Raw genomic sequence first — 20,026 nt, 5'->3', positions numbered from 1 at the left:
CCTACTGCCAAATAATTTGAGATAATTTATGGATTTCTAAATAAAATGGATAAGAAAAAAGGACAAGTCTAGTTCCAGGCTATGAACTTTTTTTCATGGATAATATCTAATCTTTTATATTTTTTACACCAGAAAAAATACTAACATTTTTTACGTGAGTCCAAAAAACTTGCAATGGCTCTCTAAACTACTTGCACCTCTTTTTTAAAAAATCACAGATTTTTCCATGTTGAAACAATTAATAATTTCCAAACTCTTAATGAAACTTTCCACCTTTAATGTGATGTAAATACTAAACTAGCACTTTGTTGAAGAACCTTTGAAAATAATATATATGATTGTTTTAATAAATAAATGTTAATGTTTCAATAGTTAGTTTTGTTTTGTTTACGTCAGCGAGGAAAATCGACGTAGCGCCAACGTCACCATAGAGCGTCATCTGCTCGCGAGCCCGCGAAGTTATTAAATTCCACTCTCGCGAGATGTGAATACCGGGTAGTCAGTTCAGTTCTTGGACATGAAAAACACTTCCCGGACCTCCAGGGGCTGAACCCAGGTCTGTGTCCGCATTTCGCTCCACGGCGGTTACAGCATACGTCGTAACTTGGAACTGCTGCTCGACCAGCTTGATGAAACTACCCTCGTCGATGTGAAGGATGAATCATGGGACAGCGTTACTGTGGAAACGACGGTAACCTCTTTTGTTAATCTAGCATGTTTAAATACAGCTAGAACAAAAAGAAACCTAGCGGCAAACGAAGCGGCTGTTTGGGAGAGCGGTTTATCACAGTTACGTATGTCAGTTGATATCTGTTTCCTTTATCATCCAAACATTCACGCTAACGGCTAACCGTTGCTGATGCAACACTGGGAGTTTGTGCCCCTCGTCATTACACAACCGGTTCAATGAAATGAGTTAGTCGAGCGGTTTGATAATTTGCCACAGTTGAAATACGAGTTTGTTTAGTGGGTTGACTGCAGCGGTTGATTGTGATGATGCTACCGGATGGTTCTACCCAACTGCTCTGCCTCACAGCCAGCAGCGGGGTTCCTCTTTTCACAAGGGGGGCCTCTAAACAGCTGCCCTTCTCAGTCATCGGCTCTCTAAATGGGGTGCACATGTTCGGAGGAGGACAGGGAGCGCTTTTGTCCTCCTGCGAGACTGAGGGTGGGGGAAAGGTGGTGTGGAAGGTTTTCCACGACAGTGTGATGCTCATCGCCGTGAGTGGAGGTGGATCAAGTGGAGCATGCAGCGGGGAGGAGGAGAGCCGCTTACAACGCCTCCTGGAGAATGTTTGGAGCTGCATGGTGCTGGTGCTGGGACAGGATGAGCTGGTTAATCTAAGGAACATTGAACGACTCAAGAGGGATCTGCGGTCCTGCTTCTGCCTTATCGATAAGCTGCTGGAAGAGAAGCACCAAGGAGTTCTGGGAAACCTCACACACTGTGCTGATTCACTGGTTCCTCCAAACCCAACTCCTCTCCAAGAAGCTGTCGATGGCTTTGCTCAGGCTGCTGACAGCGAGTTCGGCTGCCTCTTCGTCCATGGGAGGATTGTGGTAGCTACTGAGAAGTGGTGGCGCTTGGCACCTCAGGAAGTTGTCTTGTTGTGTGCCTTGGTACGCACCTTTTCTGCATCTGGATCAGCCTCTTGCGATTACCCAATTTTCCTCCCTCAGGGAAGCCCCACAGTTGCCCATCGCCTGCTCCGCTTTCAGCTGCTCCCAGGAGTAGATGTGTGTGTGCTGTGTGGTCCCACCCCATCCCTGCAAAAAGCTGAAACCGAGCTGGTGGGCCGATTTTGGTCACCCCTCATAGAGACCCTGAGAAGCTGCCTGGCAGTCGGAGAGCGCTGCTTACCAGGATCTGTACCTCTGCGGCCTGACGTGCTCGCACTTCTTCTCATTAACCGCGAGACCCGTCGCTCAGTCTCCTGTGTGCAGATTTCGTCTCATCATCCACTGAGTGACTCCTCACTATCCAAATCCCGCTGCTGGGAGCTGCTGAAACTATTTTATATCTTCAGCATATCACGCTACTTCACCCAGGAGGAGACGTTATGCGGTTCACCAGAGGAAAGCACTCAACGCAGCCACACAGAAGACTTTCTGCATGGGTTCTCCCACCAGCCTCAACAATGCTATCTAGTAACAGAAGAATGTAAAAGTTATGGACTTCAGACACAGCAGCACCAGTTTTTCCTGCTAATGTTGCCATCTGTGCCCACCTTTGCTCTGCGTACAGTGGCTACACAAACTCTCGCCGATATAATTTCAGCAACAGCGTTTTAATTGGACTGATTTGTTTTAGTTACACCTGCTGTGACAGACCTAATGTTTAGTTGTTTGATGAAAACCAAAATGTGAAGTAGGTTGTTGATATTGTAAAGACACACCAGGGTACTTTGATTAATATTATTCACTGTTAGAGATGTGTCTGAACTACACTGGCTTTTAAGTTGCTTCTGTTAGTGTTGAAATCTGACTAAACTGGTTTAGAGATTAATGTGAAGAATAATGTGGCACTTTGATCAATAGGTGTCTGCTGTTTCTTGTTTAAGCCTGATGAATCACTTACTCATAAATATTCCCACTAAGCTTATTTGTTATTCTTTTTGTTTGTATGAAATGTGTGTGATATAAGCAGTGGGTAAATTATGAAACTCTTTGTTTATAAATGGACCCAGTCAAAAAGCTGGGTCCATTTCAATCTTTTAAAATAACTTGAATTGCAATCAAATTCAATAAATAAATGTAATAACACAGTTGATAGTTTAGTCATTCTTTTTATTTATATATTAACTTTACTGATGGCCTTTAGTAACACCCTAAGATCAATAATACAGTAGACCAATGTTAGAAACGAACAAACAGGCTGACTTGAATCGCTGAATAACATTCCTTTAATAGGCTCGCAAAAAAGTGAGCTTTGCCAAATGTCACCATGTATTTGTATACTAAGTCGAAACATTTTTAAGACTTTTAAGTTTTAGTGAGAGTTTGTTCTCTCCCAAATGTGTTTTTCACGGTTGTCCAAATGTAAAGCATGTGACAGTCCAAGTAAGAGGCAAAGTACCTCATGTAGATCCTGTAGCTCATTCAGCTCTATGTACCCTACCGGCTGAAGGTGGGGCTCTGAGAACTTGTTCTGGGAAAAGAACAAGTTCTAACATCATGATTTGTAGATTAATAACACACTCCTTAACATATGCATGCTTAAATCAGTTATTACATGTCCTAAAGGGGTTAAAATTGCTAAATCAAATTTCTTTTAAGTTACGTTTGATATACAGATTTTGATTTTGATTATAGTTGATTATGCTATAAAATGGCACTATGTGCCTGGAAAGTACACATTACTGCCCCTTTAAATGATGACGTTCAATTTCAGGCAAGTTCAACATAGGGCTATAGAGATTTTTAATACAGAATAAATAAAATATGCTCTTTTGTGTGTACATTGCCCAACTTTACACAGCTCACATGAAGGTAACTAAAGAGCACCTGTGATTTGTTGCACATGATTACTGAAAAGTCTCATGACATAAGGGATGAAAGACCTCCAGAAGTGCTGGATTTTACTCTGTGGATGCTGCAGCAATGGATGTCAATTTAGTCAACATCTTTCTCTCACCATCTACCTCAGCATAGTCTAGAGGCCGATCCGGGACAAAGCTGACTCTACAAACCAGCCTATTGATTCTCTTTCTGTCCCTCACGGTGTTCCCACACCCTCACGACACCATAAAACACTGCAGATGCCACCACACTGTCATACATTTTTTTAGCAGCTTTTTGCACACACCAAGAGACCCCAGTTTCCTCATAAGATGGAGGTGACTTTGACCCTTCTTGTAGAGAACATTTATGTTTGAGAACCAATCCAGTTTGTTTTTGAGGTGAACACCCAGGTACTTATGCTCCTTCACAATCTCAATGTCCAAGCCCTGGCCTGGATTTTCACTGGTGATGTCTGTATGGACTTTATGTGAAAGTTAGTCACCATCTCCTTTGTCTTTGTCGTGCTTATGTGAAGGTTGTTGGCCTCACAACAAGTAACAAAGTTGTTGATCTCCTTGTACTTCAGGTCGTTCCCATAAGATATAGCCTACATTTTCATCTGAGCTTCTGAACATGGAGAAGTTTGAGGTGTACAGAGAGAAAAGGAAAGGGAAGAGAACTGCTCCCTGAGGTGCCCCCGTGCTGCCAACTACCGCATCGGACAAAGTCAGAAAGCCCCACATACAGCGGTCTGTTGGTGAGGTAGGCAGCCAGCTGACAGTCCACACCAGCTTCCCCCTCAGCAGAGTGATGGGGATGTTGCTGTTATAGAAAATGCAGCACTAAAAAGAATGCAGGTTATTTGAAATGAATGTTATTGCAAATATTTAAAAAAAATATATGTTGCAACGTCATGTTTTCCTATATACTTAAGTTGCACTGAAAGGGCCTAAGCATCCCCAGTAATACTCCATGCAGGAGGAGCATTCAGAACTAGAAAATTCCTGCAGAAATTTTAAAGGGGCATGCCAAAGTGTGCCCGTCGGCTTTGACGCAGCGTTATGATGTTAAAAATTAGCATTAATGCTAAAGAAAGCTGCAACGTAGTCAATAACCTTTGGAGAGGCAGAAGCATGTTTAATAAACTGTAGTTGTACCATTCATTATGTTAGAATTGATGCATAAGCTAAAATTAGCCAATATGCTAATGTTAGCTCAAATGCTGGCAGTAGGATGTGGAGCAACACGACCATGTTGTTTTAATTTTACTACTCTATTCAGTATACTAAACATTTCTAATTAATGAGAAAATTAGGTAAAAGCTAACTTTAGGTAAAAGTGCTAGTGCACTAGTCATAGACAGTGAAATGCTAACTTTTGTACAAATGCTAATGACCTGCCTTGCTGAGCATCACCGCTCTTTTCCTACGAATCCTCTTCTGCTCTCTCTGTCAGGTTTGTGATCTGTAGCATCGCAGGCGCTGCGTCTGTGCCGCTGGTTCCTTAAAGGAGCAGCGACGTTATTTTCTGTCCACAGACTTTTAATCAACTATTTATTCTTATTTATGTCAGATTTTAACATGGGGGACATATGTGTAATGGTTATAGTCTTGAATCAGTAGTATAATGCTGAAAACACAAGCAGTTGTAAATACCAGTAAACCCTACAGTGCAGTCCTGGGTAGCTGCAGTTCCAGACACTCTGTTCTTCTGTTGCTATGGTAATTAATCCCCTGCAGCTGTGAGAGCCAAAGAGCGGGAAAATCCTCTTCAGACACAGTTTCTATACTTGGGAGACACCAGGCGTCAGTCTGAAGGACCCTGACAAAAAGCATAAGCCCTAGCAAATTTTTGTAAACATTGTACATGAGCAGGCATGTGTATCTATGTTATGACCAACTTTCAGAACAATAGGGCGATATTTATGCCTGTGAGGGGGATTTAAAAAGGGTTTTTGAGTCAGCCATAAACAGTCCTGTGTGTGTGTTTCATAGAGAAAGATTACTGATTCTGTGAGACACAAAATCTCAAATTTTTTCGTTTTTATTAATTTATGTAATCATTTTAACTCCAATCCCCAATAAAAGTAATAGCTCACTTGCCGGGATTGAGCCGCACGTTTTGATACCACTTTTGTGGGTCAGCATGCAGCGGTACGAGCCGCATTAACGGTAACGGAAGAATAATAAATTATATTTATAATAATAAAGAGACATTCTATTGGGTGTAGAACAATAGGTGCCTGCCATGCAATGCATGGAGGCAGTACTGACTTGCTTCGCAAGTCAGTACTGCTCTCCTTATGCATTGCTATGGCATGCCCCTAATAATGAAAGCGAAAAATAAGCCTTCCAAGTCTCCTCCCAAACTGCATAAAAGAGAATGAAGCAAAGTCAGAAGATTCTGCTGACCGTCTGCCTGAATTTTCCTGAGCAGTAACCGGAGACGTGGCCCTGATTGACACACTCGCGGTGCGTGGGATATCTGGGGGAGAGTGGGAGGGGACGAGGGATGGGATAACGGGCTTATGAAGCTGCAGAGAGGGGTGGGATACGCCTTCTAGACGCATTTAACAAACCTCCAGCCCCCAAAAAACTTTCTGAAGTTAAAAGTTTGTTAAACAGTGTGGATATTGTTGGGTTACTAAGCGCCTTTATCGAAGTCGCATTAGAAAAGTCCAAAGGTCTGATCGCTCAGGCACTTTCAAGAGCGCGGAGGTGCCAATTACGCAACTTTGATTTCTCCTCTGTCGTCTGAGGAAACCAGCGTGGTGCCGGTCGCTGTGCACCTCTGTGGGATTTAAGAAAACAACAAAACTTTACCAGCTCTTTAAATCCGACTTTGTGCAACATGTCAGCCACGCGTGTGCAGCTTATTTCACCCAGAACCCTACAGCTTCTAAGCCCGGGGCGAAGCGCGCTGTTCTTACCCGGCGGCGGTGGACCGCATCGGGGTGGCGGTGGTCCCGGGTTCCGCTCACTGATCTCTCCTCCAATGTCCTCCTCCTCTTCTCCCGGCAGAGCCTTATCCAGTTTGAGCACTACGCGACGAGGACTTCCCAAACCAAAAATGTCCGATAACGGGACGACGTCCCGGCGCAAGGTGCTGACCATCGACAACATGAACCCCACAGTGAAGAAGGTGGAGTACGCCGTGCGGGGGCCCATCGTGCAGCGAGCCGTGGAGCTGGAGAAGGAGCTCAGTGAGGTTAGTATAGCAGGCCAGCTGATGAAAATACCATCTGGAGCCTGCATGCTTACGTTGTTTGTTGTGCAAGTTCCAAATGTTTGTGCTCTCAAGATGTTCTTAATTTGGTCTAAAGTGGATATGAACAAAAATAATTTGATGTGATCATTACGAATTCAGCGTATTTATTTAAATGGAAATGAATGAATGTTAATGGAAATGACCCAGATCTAGTCTGTAATCCCTGTCTGACTGATGAGTTAAAAATAAAAGACGATTGCCAAACACATAAACATGAAACGGCACACAGAACAGATGATGTCAAGAGCTAAAATGTAAGAGGAACTGCATCAGCAAAACAAATGCCAACAAGGAAAACAACAATGTAATATTTTGGGTCTAATCCTACTTATCAAAGTCCACCAGTTAGTTACTTATTCTTGAATTTGACCGCTCTTGACAAGCTAAACCAGTCTGATCAAGTTAAAACTATGTGACAGTGTCACTTTCTTTGACAAATGAAGTGTTAAGTCCTACATTTCTAGGGCTCAATGTTTGGGCTTTAAAAATGTCATCTGTTTATAAAAGCACTGGAATTCCCCACCACAATGAAAATACATAAATTTAAGCTCATGTACATTTAACCTGCTTCAGCCATAAAGCAAGTTAAATATAATTTAAAACCTCTTATAAACTAGTAAATTAATTTAACTGAGTTGTTTTTTTGTAATCTACATGAGTTACAAATTTAAATAAATATTTTTTTATGTCATTAATGTAACATACGGAAATCCCGTTGCAACCTTCCTTCTGTTTGTCAAATTTGTTTGGTCAATTACAATTTTCAAATTATAGTTGGTCATGAAAAAATCTAAAGCAAACTGTTTATGCAATCTCCTTATGTTTTTGTTACACAGTTTAATCTCCGTGGCGGAAAGCAGAGTTTCTCAATGCTTTTCTAAACCGTTTTTGCAGAAAGCACCGATCCAGTTTCCTGACCAACACCCCTTTCTTTTTTCTGTAGCACATAAAGAGAAAAAACATTCTGCAGGTACTTTGACAAATTAAAAAAATACTAAATTCTACATTAAAGTACAGTGAACAAAGCAAATAAAATTCAAATAGCCACTTGTTTGATGTTTGTTATTGCTGTGAATATATATATAAAAAAATGGAATTACCTAACTTAATTTTGCTGCATTTTTGAGTAGGAAAAAGATAGATCTGCTGATGACTGACCAGAGCCAATCGCAGGAAAATCAATTCAAATCTCTCTGGTTTACTGGTGTACCTACACTTTCAAAATAAATGTACTTATTTTGTTTTCCATTCATTTACTTTTAAAACACATCTCCTTGTTTCATGAATGCATAGCCGACAGAGAAATGTGTCTTCTGTAAATATGGGAAACATATCTAAGAGACTTTCTTGTAGCATTTATCGTTTGTTTCCAGTTGTTATTTTCCCCAGATGAATCCCTCCCTGTCGAGTCCCTGTTTATGGTGATGTGGCAGCTGTTAATGTAGCAAGTGCAGTCTGGTGTGAAGACTGTCTTCTCCTGAGTGCTTTTGCTGAGAAAAGAATAAGCATGAGACTGCGTTTCTGTGACGTGTCCTGGCTGGGAGTGTAATGATAGTGGTAACCTTTTAACCAGATGCTTCACTGGGCCCCACAGATGTAATGCTTTGTTTACTCTGACACAGGCTTGTCCTCATTTGATCTCCCCCTTTATTGGTGCGGTTATGTGGTTTTCTTCCAGCTAATTTATTTTCTTCTCAGCAGTACAAAAGTTTGATCAGGTGCTATTGAGCTGACATGTTGATGCTCAAAAAGCAGAAAGCATTGTAGCTGGATCCGGCTTGTAAAGCTCAGCAGGATGTTGAATTTCACTTAGTTGATTCATTTAGTTGTGAATCAATGCATTTTTCAAGAATTTATTAGGTTTCATATGGAGATGCACCAAATAATATAAACCAAAATTTTTCTCACTCAATTCTTAGTCTACAGGTCCACCAACCGTCAGCATCCTTTGATGCCCGTTTTGAGTTTAATTAAAACCATAACCATATAACATGCTTTGGTACGTAAGTGATGACACCTGTGTACTTTCTTTTTTTCCCATGAATAAAAATAAGATTAAAACAACCTCTTCAAAAAATAGTATTTTTTTCTCCATTATAGTTCAAATGAAAAAAAAAAAATAGAATCAACCGATCATAACTTGAAGAAATCTAAAAATCTGTATTGGCCAAGACAAATCTGATTGATACATCTTTGGAAGCATAATTGCTCTCAATCTTTCACATTGTTCAGTACTTTACATAACTACTGAACAATGTAGTTGTTCAGTAGTTATGTAATGCACTGTTAGGAGTGCATTATTAAACTCCAAACAGTTTTAGATTTCAATACAAAAAAATCCCCTCCATTTTTAAAGGCTTAGACTATAAGGCTTTTCTTTGGATGGTGTTGGGTTACTTTGGGAAACAGGTCACTGTGGTATTCTCTCTTTTTGTCTAGGACTTAAACACTCTCACACAGTAAGGTACAGTGAAATTTGCTGCTCATGTTACCTGCATGATCTTTTTCTCAGATAGACTGGACAAGTATTGTCTTGTTTTTAACATAATACACAGTATGTGTTACACTCTGCTACTCTGCAGGTGCACTGCTAAAAGTGTCATGTGAAGTTATTCCATTGCAGCCTTTGTTTTGTCTTAATGAGGCACTTGTTGATAATGAATGAGGACATTGTAGAGAAAGTAGCCAAGGTAACGGACACAAACCAGTTATGTTAGTCAGATTCCATCCAGTGTTTGAACTCAACTCAAGCAGATTGGCCTGGTGCAATTATTTTAAATGAATATTTTTATTTTAGTTCATATCAGTGACTGAGAGCACTAAGCGTCAAGCTTCTCACACTAATTTAATGGTGCAAAGGTTACCATGTTTCAAAGAGGTCACCATCCTGAATGGGAGGTTCCCTCCACAAAGGGGGGAGTTATTCACGTTGTTTGACATTATTGGCTCAGCCATGGAGACGCCTCTCTTACGCCCAACCAGTGACACAGCCAAAAGTCCAGGTTTCGTAAAATCCAGCTGGACTGGATTTGTCAAACAAACAGGTTGTTTTGATTGCTGCGGGATGTCAGAGTCCCTGAGGTTCCTCTGGTGGCTTCTCTCCGCACTGTCCCCCTTTTTCTGATCTCTGTGAGCAGTTTGCGTCAATGCTGTGTCAGCAGTTCCAGCAGCTCTAGAGTTCAACTTTCAGCAGAAGTAGTCGAAGGACTTTTCTGCTGTCCTCTTATTTTAGCAATACTCTTAGCTCTCTTCATGGTTTTGATATGCAGTTTGCTCCTTCATTGTGTTATCTTGTTTTCTTTCAGTTTACAGGGAATAATTTGAAGGCCCCATTAAAATATGATTCTGTTTTACTGTTTAAAATGTTAAGTATGATAAGAGGCTTTGCTAATGTTGCAATTTTGTCCCCATATTGGTACATTCTGTCTTCATCAAGGCTGTTTCAAATAGACACAATTTTTTAAATTTAATTCTATTGAAGTAGTTTTGGTTTCTAATCTTCCAAAACCGCTTTGCTTTTCCTTGTGGACTTCCTGATCATTTGCTCTAATGCATTTATTATGCAAATTATTTACTTTATTAAGAGTGTTTCAATAATGATAGCAATCCTGACCAAAAGTGAGGATGCACACTGCTCAACAGACATAGTTATATTCCACTTTTTGTCAGATTGCAACTATTTAAAAAATATATATATTTTTTGTTTAGGTTTTAATGTGATTGGACAACACAAGTTGAAGCACAACTTTAAGCAGCAGGAACGTGATAGATGTTTTTAAATAACTTTTGTAAATAAAAAAATCTTTAACGTGCGGTGGGCAGTGTTCATACACACCCTTATCGTGGCTTTGGCTGCTCTGCTGGAAGGTGAACCACCCAGACAGTCTCAAAGCTGATGCACTTCTCGAACAGGTTTTCATCCAGCATTGCCTTGTATTTATCTCCACTCATCTTCCCACCAAGTCTTGGCATCATTCCTGTCTCTGCTGTTGGAATGCTTCCCATCAGCATCACTCTGCCACCACCTTGTTTTGCTCTGGAAATTATGTGTTCAGAGTAATTTGCTGCATTAGGTTTGCATGTTGGGAAAAAAACAATAAAAGTTCAGTTTGACCTCATCTGAGAAGTGAACCCTGTTCCACTGCAAACGTGTAGCATGAGTAAAAAAAAAAAAAAACATAATAAAAATATCAAACATATTTACCATCTCTTTTCTATTTTTTTCTTTGGTTATTACATTTCTATATTCTATACTTTTCCTCTGACTCTATGTTTTAAGTGGCCTCTGCATTTTCTGAAGAAAAAAAATGCAACAGGAAGCCACTGAACACACAGCTACTGTAACGCGTCTGTAAATTTCCGGTGCAATCTTGAAACTGGGGTGTTTTCTAATTCAGCTGTGAAGTGTTTTCTTCCTCAAGCAACTCTAAGCACAGCAAATCTAAAGACATTAGGAAGAACTTAGCATTTAGTATAGTTCTTATAAATTGATGTAAACTGAGTGGATAGTTGGTTGTAATTATTTGTACAAGTGTGTTTATGTGCTGTAGCCTTGGTTTCAAGGTTGTTTATTTGATGAGTTTGTAGTCAGCTTCCTGGTTTTTGAGAAATCGAAGCAATTTTGATGTCATTACTGTAAAAATAATTTCACAAATTAAATTACGTAAACTATTCAAACATCATTTCCCCACTGTTTCTCTATATTCTTTTCATGTACTCAGGGAATGAAGAAGCCCTTTGCAGAGGTCATCAAGGCCAACATTGGTGACGCGCATGCCATGGGCCAGCAGCCAATCACTTTTTTCCGACAGGTCTGCTCCTCTGCCCTTCCTCTATTTTTTCTTGTAAATATAGCAGCTCAGATTGTTTTTTTTATTTGTTTATATATATATATATATCAACTTTCCCCATAATACATACAACAAATTTCTTTAGTTTTGCTGTGCTGTGTGATATATGCTGGATCTCGAGTCATTTTGCCAATTCATGCTTGATTTCAAGGTGCTGGCTCTATGTTCCTATCCTGAGCTGCTGAGTGACAGCACGTTCCCAGAGGATGCAAAAAGTAGAGCATGTCACATTCTGAACTCCTGTGGAGGGAACAGTTTGGGTACGTATGGCTGGGCTGCACCTTTTTTTTTTATGTACTCGGAATACGTTTTCAATTTAATAACTAAACCTTGCATTGCAAAATTTAATGCTGACATTGCACATTTATATTTAGTACAAAGGTTTTCTGTGAATGATTAGTTTTGTGAAACTGTATCACAGCAGCATTTATTCTCTCCCTGCAGGTGCCTACAGTGCCAGTCAGGGCATAGCCTCTGTGCGTCAGGATGTGGCTCGATTCATCGAAAGGCGTGATGGCGGCGTGCCCTGCGATCCAGACAATGTTTACCTCACCACAGGGGCCAGCGACGGCATTGTGGTACTTGATTAAATCTGATTCAGTTAAGCCTTTATTAACTTCACAAAATAATAAGGTGCTATGTTTTTATTAAAAGTTGTAATAGAGGGGTACTGTCGTGGCGCAGGGGCAAAGCACGACCCATATTTTGAGGCCTTAGTTCTCGTGGCGGTGGTCGCAGGTTTGATTCCCAGCCTGGTGACATTTGACTTTCCTCTTTCACATTACCCTGTTTCCTGTCTAGCTACTTTCAAATTAAAGGCCACTAGAGCCAACAAAACCTTAAAAAAAGAAAAAAGTTGTAATAGATAAAGGTCTGCGTAAAGGTCTTCAACTCATTTTCCAAGAAGGTTTACTTTTTTTTTTTTAACAATCTCTTAAAAGATTAGAACAAGTACTTCAAGCTTTCAGGTTGTTTTTTATTTTGTGTCAGTCATCATATATTTTCCATCTAGTTATTTTATCTGAGTATTTTAAAAGGATTGTGTTTTACTTTATTTTGTATTATTGACCCACAAAATATTTAAGCTTAAAAAGTAATAAACCAGTGTTAACATAACGTGTTATCATAATCACCTGTTGCAAAGACACAATACGTTTCTATTTACTGCAGTGAGCCTCGATGTAGCCAAACTTCGTCAAGTATGGCATTGTCCTTATGCCATATTAGCTTCGTTGTGTTGATGCATTTTGACGTGCTTCAATTTTTCGCCGCAACATGTAAACTTCCCCATTCACTCAGTGCGTTATAGTTCCACATCGCTTAGTATTTGTTGCTGCGCATTTGCGCAGTGTGAAGGAAAGAGGAGACCAGCTGCACAGGCAGGCTACGAAATGAGATGCAGGTGATCGGTTTGTGTGATCGGCAACAAGAGACCGTGATCAGCGATCACTGATCATACACTTTTTCACGGAAATCTGCCGATTATGATCGGTGGCCGATCGATCGGCACACCTCTAGCTATGACTTTAGCTAAAACTTCAAGAATTTAAAATACAAAACAATTTGTCTGATATAGAATAGCATTTTGAAATCAACAAGGTGAAAATGTGGTTCATTTGTGGAGTTTTAAAATGTTTCTAATTATTACACTAACTGACCAAAAACATAGATGGGTGAAGGCAAGCATTTAAGATGTTAAGTACATGCAGAGCAACAAAGTAAAAAAAGTACCATAAGTTAACATTACATACTGATTTCCATGCTTATTAGTCTAAACAAGTGAAATGGTTCATTCTGGTCCAGCAGGTTAACAAGGTAAATAAACTCTTTGTGTGTCTCACTGGGTGTTCCCTGTACTTCTCTTCCAGACCATGCTGAAGCTGCTGGTGTGTGGCGAAGGTGCAACGCGCACAGGCGTCATGATCTCCATACCTCAGTACCCCCTGTATTCAGCTGCGCTTGCTGAGCTCAGCGCTGTGCAGATCAACTATTACCTTAATGAAGAGAAGTGCTGGAGTCTGGACATCGATGAGCTTCAGCGATCTTTGGACGAGGCCAGACTCCACTGCAACCCCCGCGCCCTGTGCATCATCAACCCTGGGAACCCCACAGGTACATTTGTATACACTTGTTGTTAGACCTATAGAGTTGATGCACTTGATGTTATTGTTTATGTTTTATAATACAGTTAAATTCATAGTGACAGAACAATCACAATAATTGCAGGCTGTTATAAATTAAATGGATTCTTGAAGAACTTATGTGTCTTTTTACAAGACAAACAGAGCTAATCCCCTCAATCATTTTTTTCAGATGAATTTACTGAACTCTAGATAAACTGTCTATAAATACACACTTATAGTCTGATTAACTGCAATATATTTTTTTATTAAGGACAAAGATAAGATGCTGGCAATTATACCTCAAGATACAACTTTTATATTCTTACAGGAAGTAGCATGACTTTTAGTATTTCCTTTTATTACTTATTGCTGCACTTAACATATTTCCTTTATTACTCTCACAAAGTCAGTTTTAAGAGGGACTGTAAAGAACATGCAGAGCATGCTAAGTGGATAATTGACAAGTACACAAAATGTGAGCAAAGAATAGTCAATATGCTATTGAGTTCTTGTTACCTGAAAGTTGCTGATGCATTCTGCACTCATGACCAGCCAGGAGTTTTTTTTATGATTTTGCTTTGTGAATATTTTCAACAGTGAAACAAGATACATAAAACTAACTAGGAACTTGATTCCTGTCCGGATCTTAAAGCCTGTACTCAATTTTTTTTTTTTTTGTATCCCACTATCCCACAAGGATCTCAGTTAAGACCCACAGTTTTTAATTCATAATGGAACTCAATTATATATAATAACTTCTTTATTCTAATTTTTGCCTTAATTTGACATAAATTGACATTTTAACCAAGCTAAGAAGATCTGAAGCATCTTTACTATACAGATGTATGGAACATAATAACAGTTCACAAATGTTCTTTTTTTGGACATTTCTGAGATATTGGATTTGTTTCTACCAGATCATTTCAAAATTTATAAGATCTATGTCCAATGTAATTATATAAAATATATTTCAATGCACTGTACTCTTGTGTTAGATTGTTAAGTAATTTATTGTCACTCTACAGCAGCCTAAGAATACTCTGTTCTGATCAATCATTAAGTGCTTAGATTAGGGCAAGAGGTGAAGTCACACCTCATGTGTGAGCCGTTGGTGTTACACAGCTCCACTATTTGATTGAAAGCAAAGAGAAAATGATTAGAGTTGTCATTTTAAATGGTTTTTAGCTTCTTTTATTAGTTATTTGCAGTTATGATTAATAGCAATAAAGTAATTTTTATATAGCACAGATCAAAATAAAAGTTGCAAACATCCCAACATTGTCTGGATTTCCTGTTGGGTTTGAAGACTCTCCCCTTAATTTCCAAAATATATATATATACATATCCAAATCCAGCCTTATCCATGACAGATGGAACTGAACCCTTCAAATGGACAAAAACAGAATAACTTTGCTGAAATACATTCATCTTCCTGTTGTTTTCAGAAGTTTTCCCCCTCTTTAAAATGAGTAGCCTAAAGAAAGAGCCATCATCAATAGAAAATAATTTTCTTTCTCTAAAGCTTCTTACACAGTTTGTGCTGCTTCTTACGTCTGGTAAAAAAACAGCTCACTGACCTTCCCGCAGAAACAACTTCTAGACCCGAGAGTGTTGTTGTTAGCTTCTGGGTATGGATCGGATTTTTAGTTTCCAACTGGCTGATCACTGATCCGACCGGATCAATTCCAAAAGTGGCTGATTAAGGTCATCAACCAGCTTCTCTGTGCATCTCCACAAACAATGACTTTATTCAATTTACAACAAAGTAAAGAATTGGAATTTTACAGAGTTTGATCAAAGTGAAGTACTATTTTTTTTGCAACTAATTCAAAGTCCATTTGTTTTCTTTAGTATTTCAGCAACTCCTCCATATCTTTGTGATATGTTGTATCTTTTTTTCAAAGTATTAAGCAATTTAAAATGTAGGTACATAGCAGAAGGTCAGGAATTTCTTCCACATTAAATATTTTGAGAGTCCATTGAATCCACTAGATGGCAGCAGAACAACATAACTGACTCGCTAGCAGCAGCTTTATAATGGTTCCTTCTCTTTTAGGTCAGGTGCAGAGCAGAGAGTGCATTGAGGATGTAATCCGATTTGCCGCAAAAGAGCGTCTCTTCCTCATGGCCGATGAGGTACTGTCACACGTTTTTAAACATCTACCGTCTTTAGATCGTGTTCACCCCTAATATCAGGCGTTGTGTCCCGTACTCCCAGGTGTACCAGGATAACGTGTACGCTGAGGGTTGCCAGTTCCACTCCTTTAAGAAGGTTCTGTTTGAGATGGGGCCAGAGTACTCTGAAACAGTTGAACTGGCATCGTTCCACTCCACCTCCAAGTGTTACATGGGAGAGTGAGTCTCCTCTATGCTAAGAGAAAATCAATTCACGAGGATATCAACGCATAAGACAGATGTTTATGTTTGAATTTTTTATTGATCTAATTCTTTCTTCTTCCTTATTTTGCCTTACGTGTTGGTACATCTTTCTTGCTTTCAGGTGTGGCTTCCGCGGCGGCTACGTGGAGATCATAAACATGGACAACGATGTGAAGGACCAGTTGACGAAGCTGGTTTCGGTTCGTCTCTGCTCTCCTGTTCCTGGACAAGCTCTAATGGACCTGGTGGTAAACCCCCCTCAGCCTGGGGAGCCTTCATATGAGCGCTTCATCAAGGCACGTATAAAAAATGTATTTGCAAATCAGGTGTAATCTACTATTCATAGGAAATTACCACATTTTTACTTGTGAAACATGAATGTCTTTTTTTTGCCTTACAAAATGTACAAATGCACAATAATAAAAGTTATTTATTATACCTAATATTGTCCTTTGTGTTCTGCTAACGGCTTGAAACTAAAATGCTAAATGAGAATGACTGTCCTTGCACTTGACAATCAGCTGAGTCAGGATCTGTATCACAAATGTTGCTTATGTTCCGAGGTTCTAGTAAAATCTGTCTTCACCTCACCTGATTGTATTTTTTTTTCTTTCTCTTTTCACTCACTCTTCCAGGAACGCACAGCTACATTAAGTGCCTTAGCAGAGAAGGCCAGACTTACTGAGCAGGTACTCAATACCGTGGAGGGCATCCGCTGCAACCCTGTGCAGGGCGCGATGTACTCCTTTCCTCGCATTACCATACCTGAAAAGGCCATCCAAGAGGCCAAGGTCAGTTCTGAGACTTTTTCCTTCAAGGGTCCCAGTGATTCAAGCTGCTTTGCGTTGTTGATTCATGGTAATTAGACCAATTTTGAACAACAAAACGCAGGAGAATGAATTGAGTGAATACATAACTATTTTTACCCCAAACACTCCAATCTACCAGTCACTCAAACACCAGTCAATTCTTCATTGAATATATTTTTCGGGGTTTTTTTGTGCACAAACCAATACGCACAACAAAAAATAGGGCTGCAATTATGCTCAACAGTTGGGACTAAATAATTAAACTTGGTCATGATGTTGCACTTCCTCCCCACTGTTTGCAAAGGAGAACAAATGATTTCCAATAGCTTTCAGTGGCCGTTCTGTCTTACAGTTGACTGCCTAGTAGGAATTTTAGGGCTGTGTGAAAAGTAGCGCTACTTAGAAACTGATTAGCTTTACAGAGGATAAGGTCAGAGTCTACCTGACCTACTGAAACCCGATCAATCTGCCCGACTTGGTTCAGTACATTCAATTCCCTCAAAATGTTCACCAGCTAAGATGGAGCGTCCTTATGTAATTGACATTATCAACAGCTTTTGGATTGATCTTCTTTTGAGACATCTTCATTTATATTTTACTTGTATTATTTTATACAAGTACCTTACGTATATAATGTATTTACAATCTTAGAAAAACGTTTAATCAAGAGCTATTTGATATGTGCAGAGGAACTGTGTTACCGTGACTCTGATTCTGAACAAAGAATTTCTGCTTTAAAAAGCAGAATAAGGACAATTAACACAGTAAGGAATAAAGTCAAGAGTTTTTTAGAAGTGTTTCAGAAGTGCATAGCTGATTAATAAACCAATTCATTTTAGAGGTAGGTACAGCAGGGAACTCTTGCTTGAAAAGGTGACTAATTTAGACGTCTTGACTTTTTATTTCAGTCCAACACTGTTTAAGTTGACTCATTATACAACCATTCCTACTAAATTAAAGTAATTTAAAAGCAAAATTCTGATTAAAACTCATAAAGTCGGTGAGTTTTCTTTCGTGTCTACCTTTTAAAATAAAGGTAGACTGTTCTCTTTTTTTTAATAAAAGAGTTAAAAGCTCAAAGTAATTTTTTTTTCACATTTATAACTGTAAACTTTTGTCAAAAGAGCCTCGAGCTTCAATTATATAAATTTTCTCGTTTTCTCTTCCAGAAACTTGGTCAGCAGCCGGATATGTTTTACTGCATGAAGATGCTGGAAGAGACGGGGATTTGCCTCGTCCCCGGAAGTGGTTTTGGCCAAAGAGAAGGAACGTACCACTTCAGGTACAGAATATTTCCTCTTGTAGGCCGCAGCAAATGTTGAATCGTATCGAGGCAGAACAAACTTGTGGAAGGACGTAGCAGTAGTCGGATAAGATCAAAAAAATGTTTTTTAGCTTTTATCCAAAGCAGTATGCAGAAGAATGGCGCAGTCAAAGTCCAGAGCTAAATCAACAAAGAATCTGTGGTGAGACATATCCCAAAATACATCAGGTGTAACTGAAATAAAAAGTGTTTATAGAAGGTGTTGAGTCAGAGGTGCAGAATCCACATGCAAAATGTATATTGTTTGAAAGAAAATTAAAACAATATTTCTTTCACTTGAAAATCATTCAACAATTTGTGTTTTGGTCTAGCACATGAAATCTCTAAAATATACCTTGAAGATTGTGGTAATAACTATACAAAATGTGGGAGAAATGTTAGAAGGTTTAAACCTTTTGCAAGGTCCTGTAAGTCCATCAACAAAAGCACTTTCCATACAGAACGCACAGCTCCTGATCGACCTTGTTGGCACGTGAATAAAAGTTTTTTTTTTTTTTCTTGTAGAAGGTTTTAAACTGAATGAAAAGACTCAGAAGTGGCAGCCATGAGAGATCTCTACATGTTTGGGGACATTAGATGCAAATGCCTTATTATTCTCCCCTTTCATTCAGGAAATGGAAAAAAAAAGTTGCTACACAGGGGCTGCAGAATTTGGACCAACAATTACATATTTTGTTATGATTTATTTTTGAACAGCCCTTTAACATATAAAAGAATATGAGCAACAAAGAATGTTTTCTGTGGTCTGAGAGCCTAACTAAACAAGGTTACTGCAGTATGCTCAATAGCAGTGATGGCTCTGTGCTCACACAGAGTGGGTGTGTGAGCATAATATGGCAGAAATTTATACAAAAAGTGAAAGTGTTTGTAAGCAACTTATTTTACAATTTGACTTCTTCCTATCTGCGTATTACAGGGCACTGTTCTTTGTCCATTTCTTTTTTAGTGCAAACATACAGTACAGTGGAAAATTATGTCTCTTTTATAGGTTTCCTCTGTTTGCTTTTCACATCCAAATGACTCGGATAAAAAAAGATTTATTTCTAGACAAAAAATTGTAGTAGCCTTAATAAATACAAAAACAGTTTGATCTTAGTTGTTGTTTACTAGCTGCACCCTCCTATCAATTTAAAAAGCTCAAGCACACCTGCAGGTCCACCTCAGAGCAACTCAGAAAAAAAAAAGGTTTTGGCGTGGCCTAGTCAAAATTTGGACTGAAATCAAATTGATATTCCAATGTGACTGAATTAAAACAATTCAGTAAAGTAATTGTGATTATTTCAAATAGCTCATGACAGTTGTTGCTACCAAGGTTGGCACAAATGACTCCACATTCTACTACCATGTTCTAATACATTTTACCTCTTCAACATGTCTGAACATTTATGTTAATTTTTGCTACTCATTTCTCTTTTCAACCCAGGATGACCATCTTGCCACCAACAGATAAGCTGAAGATCCTGCTGAACAACGTTAAGGAGTTCCACCAGAGGTTTACCCAGCAGTATTCCTAAATTAAAGCATCGGTTTTACCTCGACTTCATTAAGAAGAGTTTTTTGCCAACCACACTAAAAAGTCTAAGCCAATCAGAATATATCCGTCTTTAATAAGTGCCTTTTCTACAATGGTTTCTCTGGTGGTCCCTGTGACGAAGCACTTATAGCCACGCACATTTGGACTTTTATGGACCAGTTTACAGGGAAACTGGAGAAAGAAAAAAAAAAAAAACATAACTGAAAATGAAAAATAGACGGCCCTGGGTTAGTTTTGGT

General features: G+C 39.2%; 3 protein-coding genes across 5 annotated transcripts in view; 2 read left to right on the top strand and 1 right to left on the bottom strand.

Annotated features, from left to right (window-relative positions):
- The window catches only part of LOC103479897 (CCN family member 1-like), a 37,182-nt gene extending 30,660 nt beyond the window's left edge, over window positions 1-6,522 (bottom strand). The window contains exon 1 of the mRNA XM_081598423.1: window positions 6,431-6,522. The gene's annotated coding sequence lies outside the window, so the exon portion shown is untranslated. The remainder of the gene's footprint in view (window positions 1-6,430) is intronic.
- gpt (glutamic--pyruvic transaminase) lies at window positions 461-19,791 on the top strand. 3 transcript variants are annotated; one of them, XM_081598422.1, is made up of 13 exons: window positions 462-691; window positions 4,088-4,263; window positions 6,522-6,708; window positions 11,490-11,579; window positions 11,770-11,878; window positions 12,063-12,196; window positions 13,487-13,730; window positions 15,798-15,877; window positions 15,960-16,096; window positions 16,242-16,416; window positions 16,756-16,911; window positions 18,099-18,211; window positions 19,677-19,791. In XM_081598422.1, exons 3-13 carry the CDS (start codon window positions 6,571-6,573, stop codon window positions 19,765-19,767), a joined length of 1,467 nt encoding a protein of 488 aa, XP_081454548.1. In that variant the 5' UTR covers window positions 462-691; window positions 4,088-4,263; window positions 6,522-6,570; the 3' UTR covers window positions 19,768-19,791. The 3 variants fall into 3 exon arrangements, with proteins under 3 accessions (XP_081454547.1, XP_081454548.1, XP_081454546.1); XM_081598421.1 differs by lacking the exon at window positions 4,088-4,263 and having other exon boundaries at window positions 461-691; XM_081598420.1 differs by lacking the exons at window positions 462-691; window positions 4,088-4,263 and having other exon boundaries at window positions 6,061-6,708.
- On the top strand, window positions 698-2,765 carry fuz (fuzzy planar cell polarity protein). The gene has a single exon (XM_008434537.2). The coding sequence runs from the start codon at window positions 994-996 to the stop codon at window positions 2,290-2,292; it is 1,299 nt and encodes a 432-aa protein (XP_008432759.1). The 5' UTR covers window positions 698-993; the 3' UTR covers window positions 2,293-2,765.
- Window positions 19,792-20,026: the final 235 nt, after the last annotated feature.

This window comes from Poecilia reticulata, chromosome 17, assembly GCF_904066995.2.
Source record: "Poecilia reticulata chromosome 17, P_reticulata-male-v2, whole genome shotgun sequence".
Classification (NCBI taxonomy): Eukaryota; Metazoa; Chordata; class Actinopteri; order Cyprinodontiformes; family Poeciliidae; genus Poecilia; species Poecilia reticulata.
Note: the sequence above shows the minus strand (reverse complement) of the source record. Positions and strands in the feature narration are given on the sequence as shown.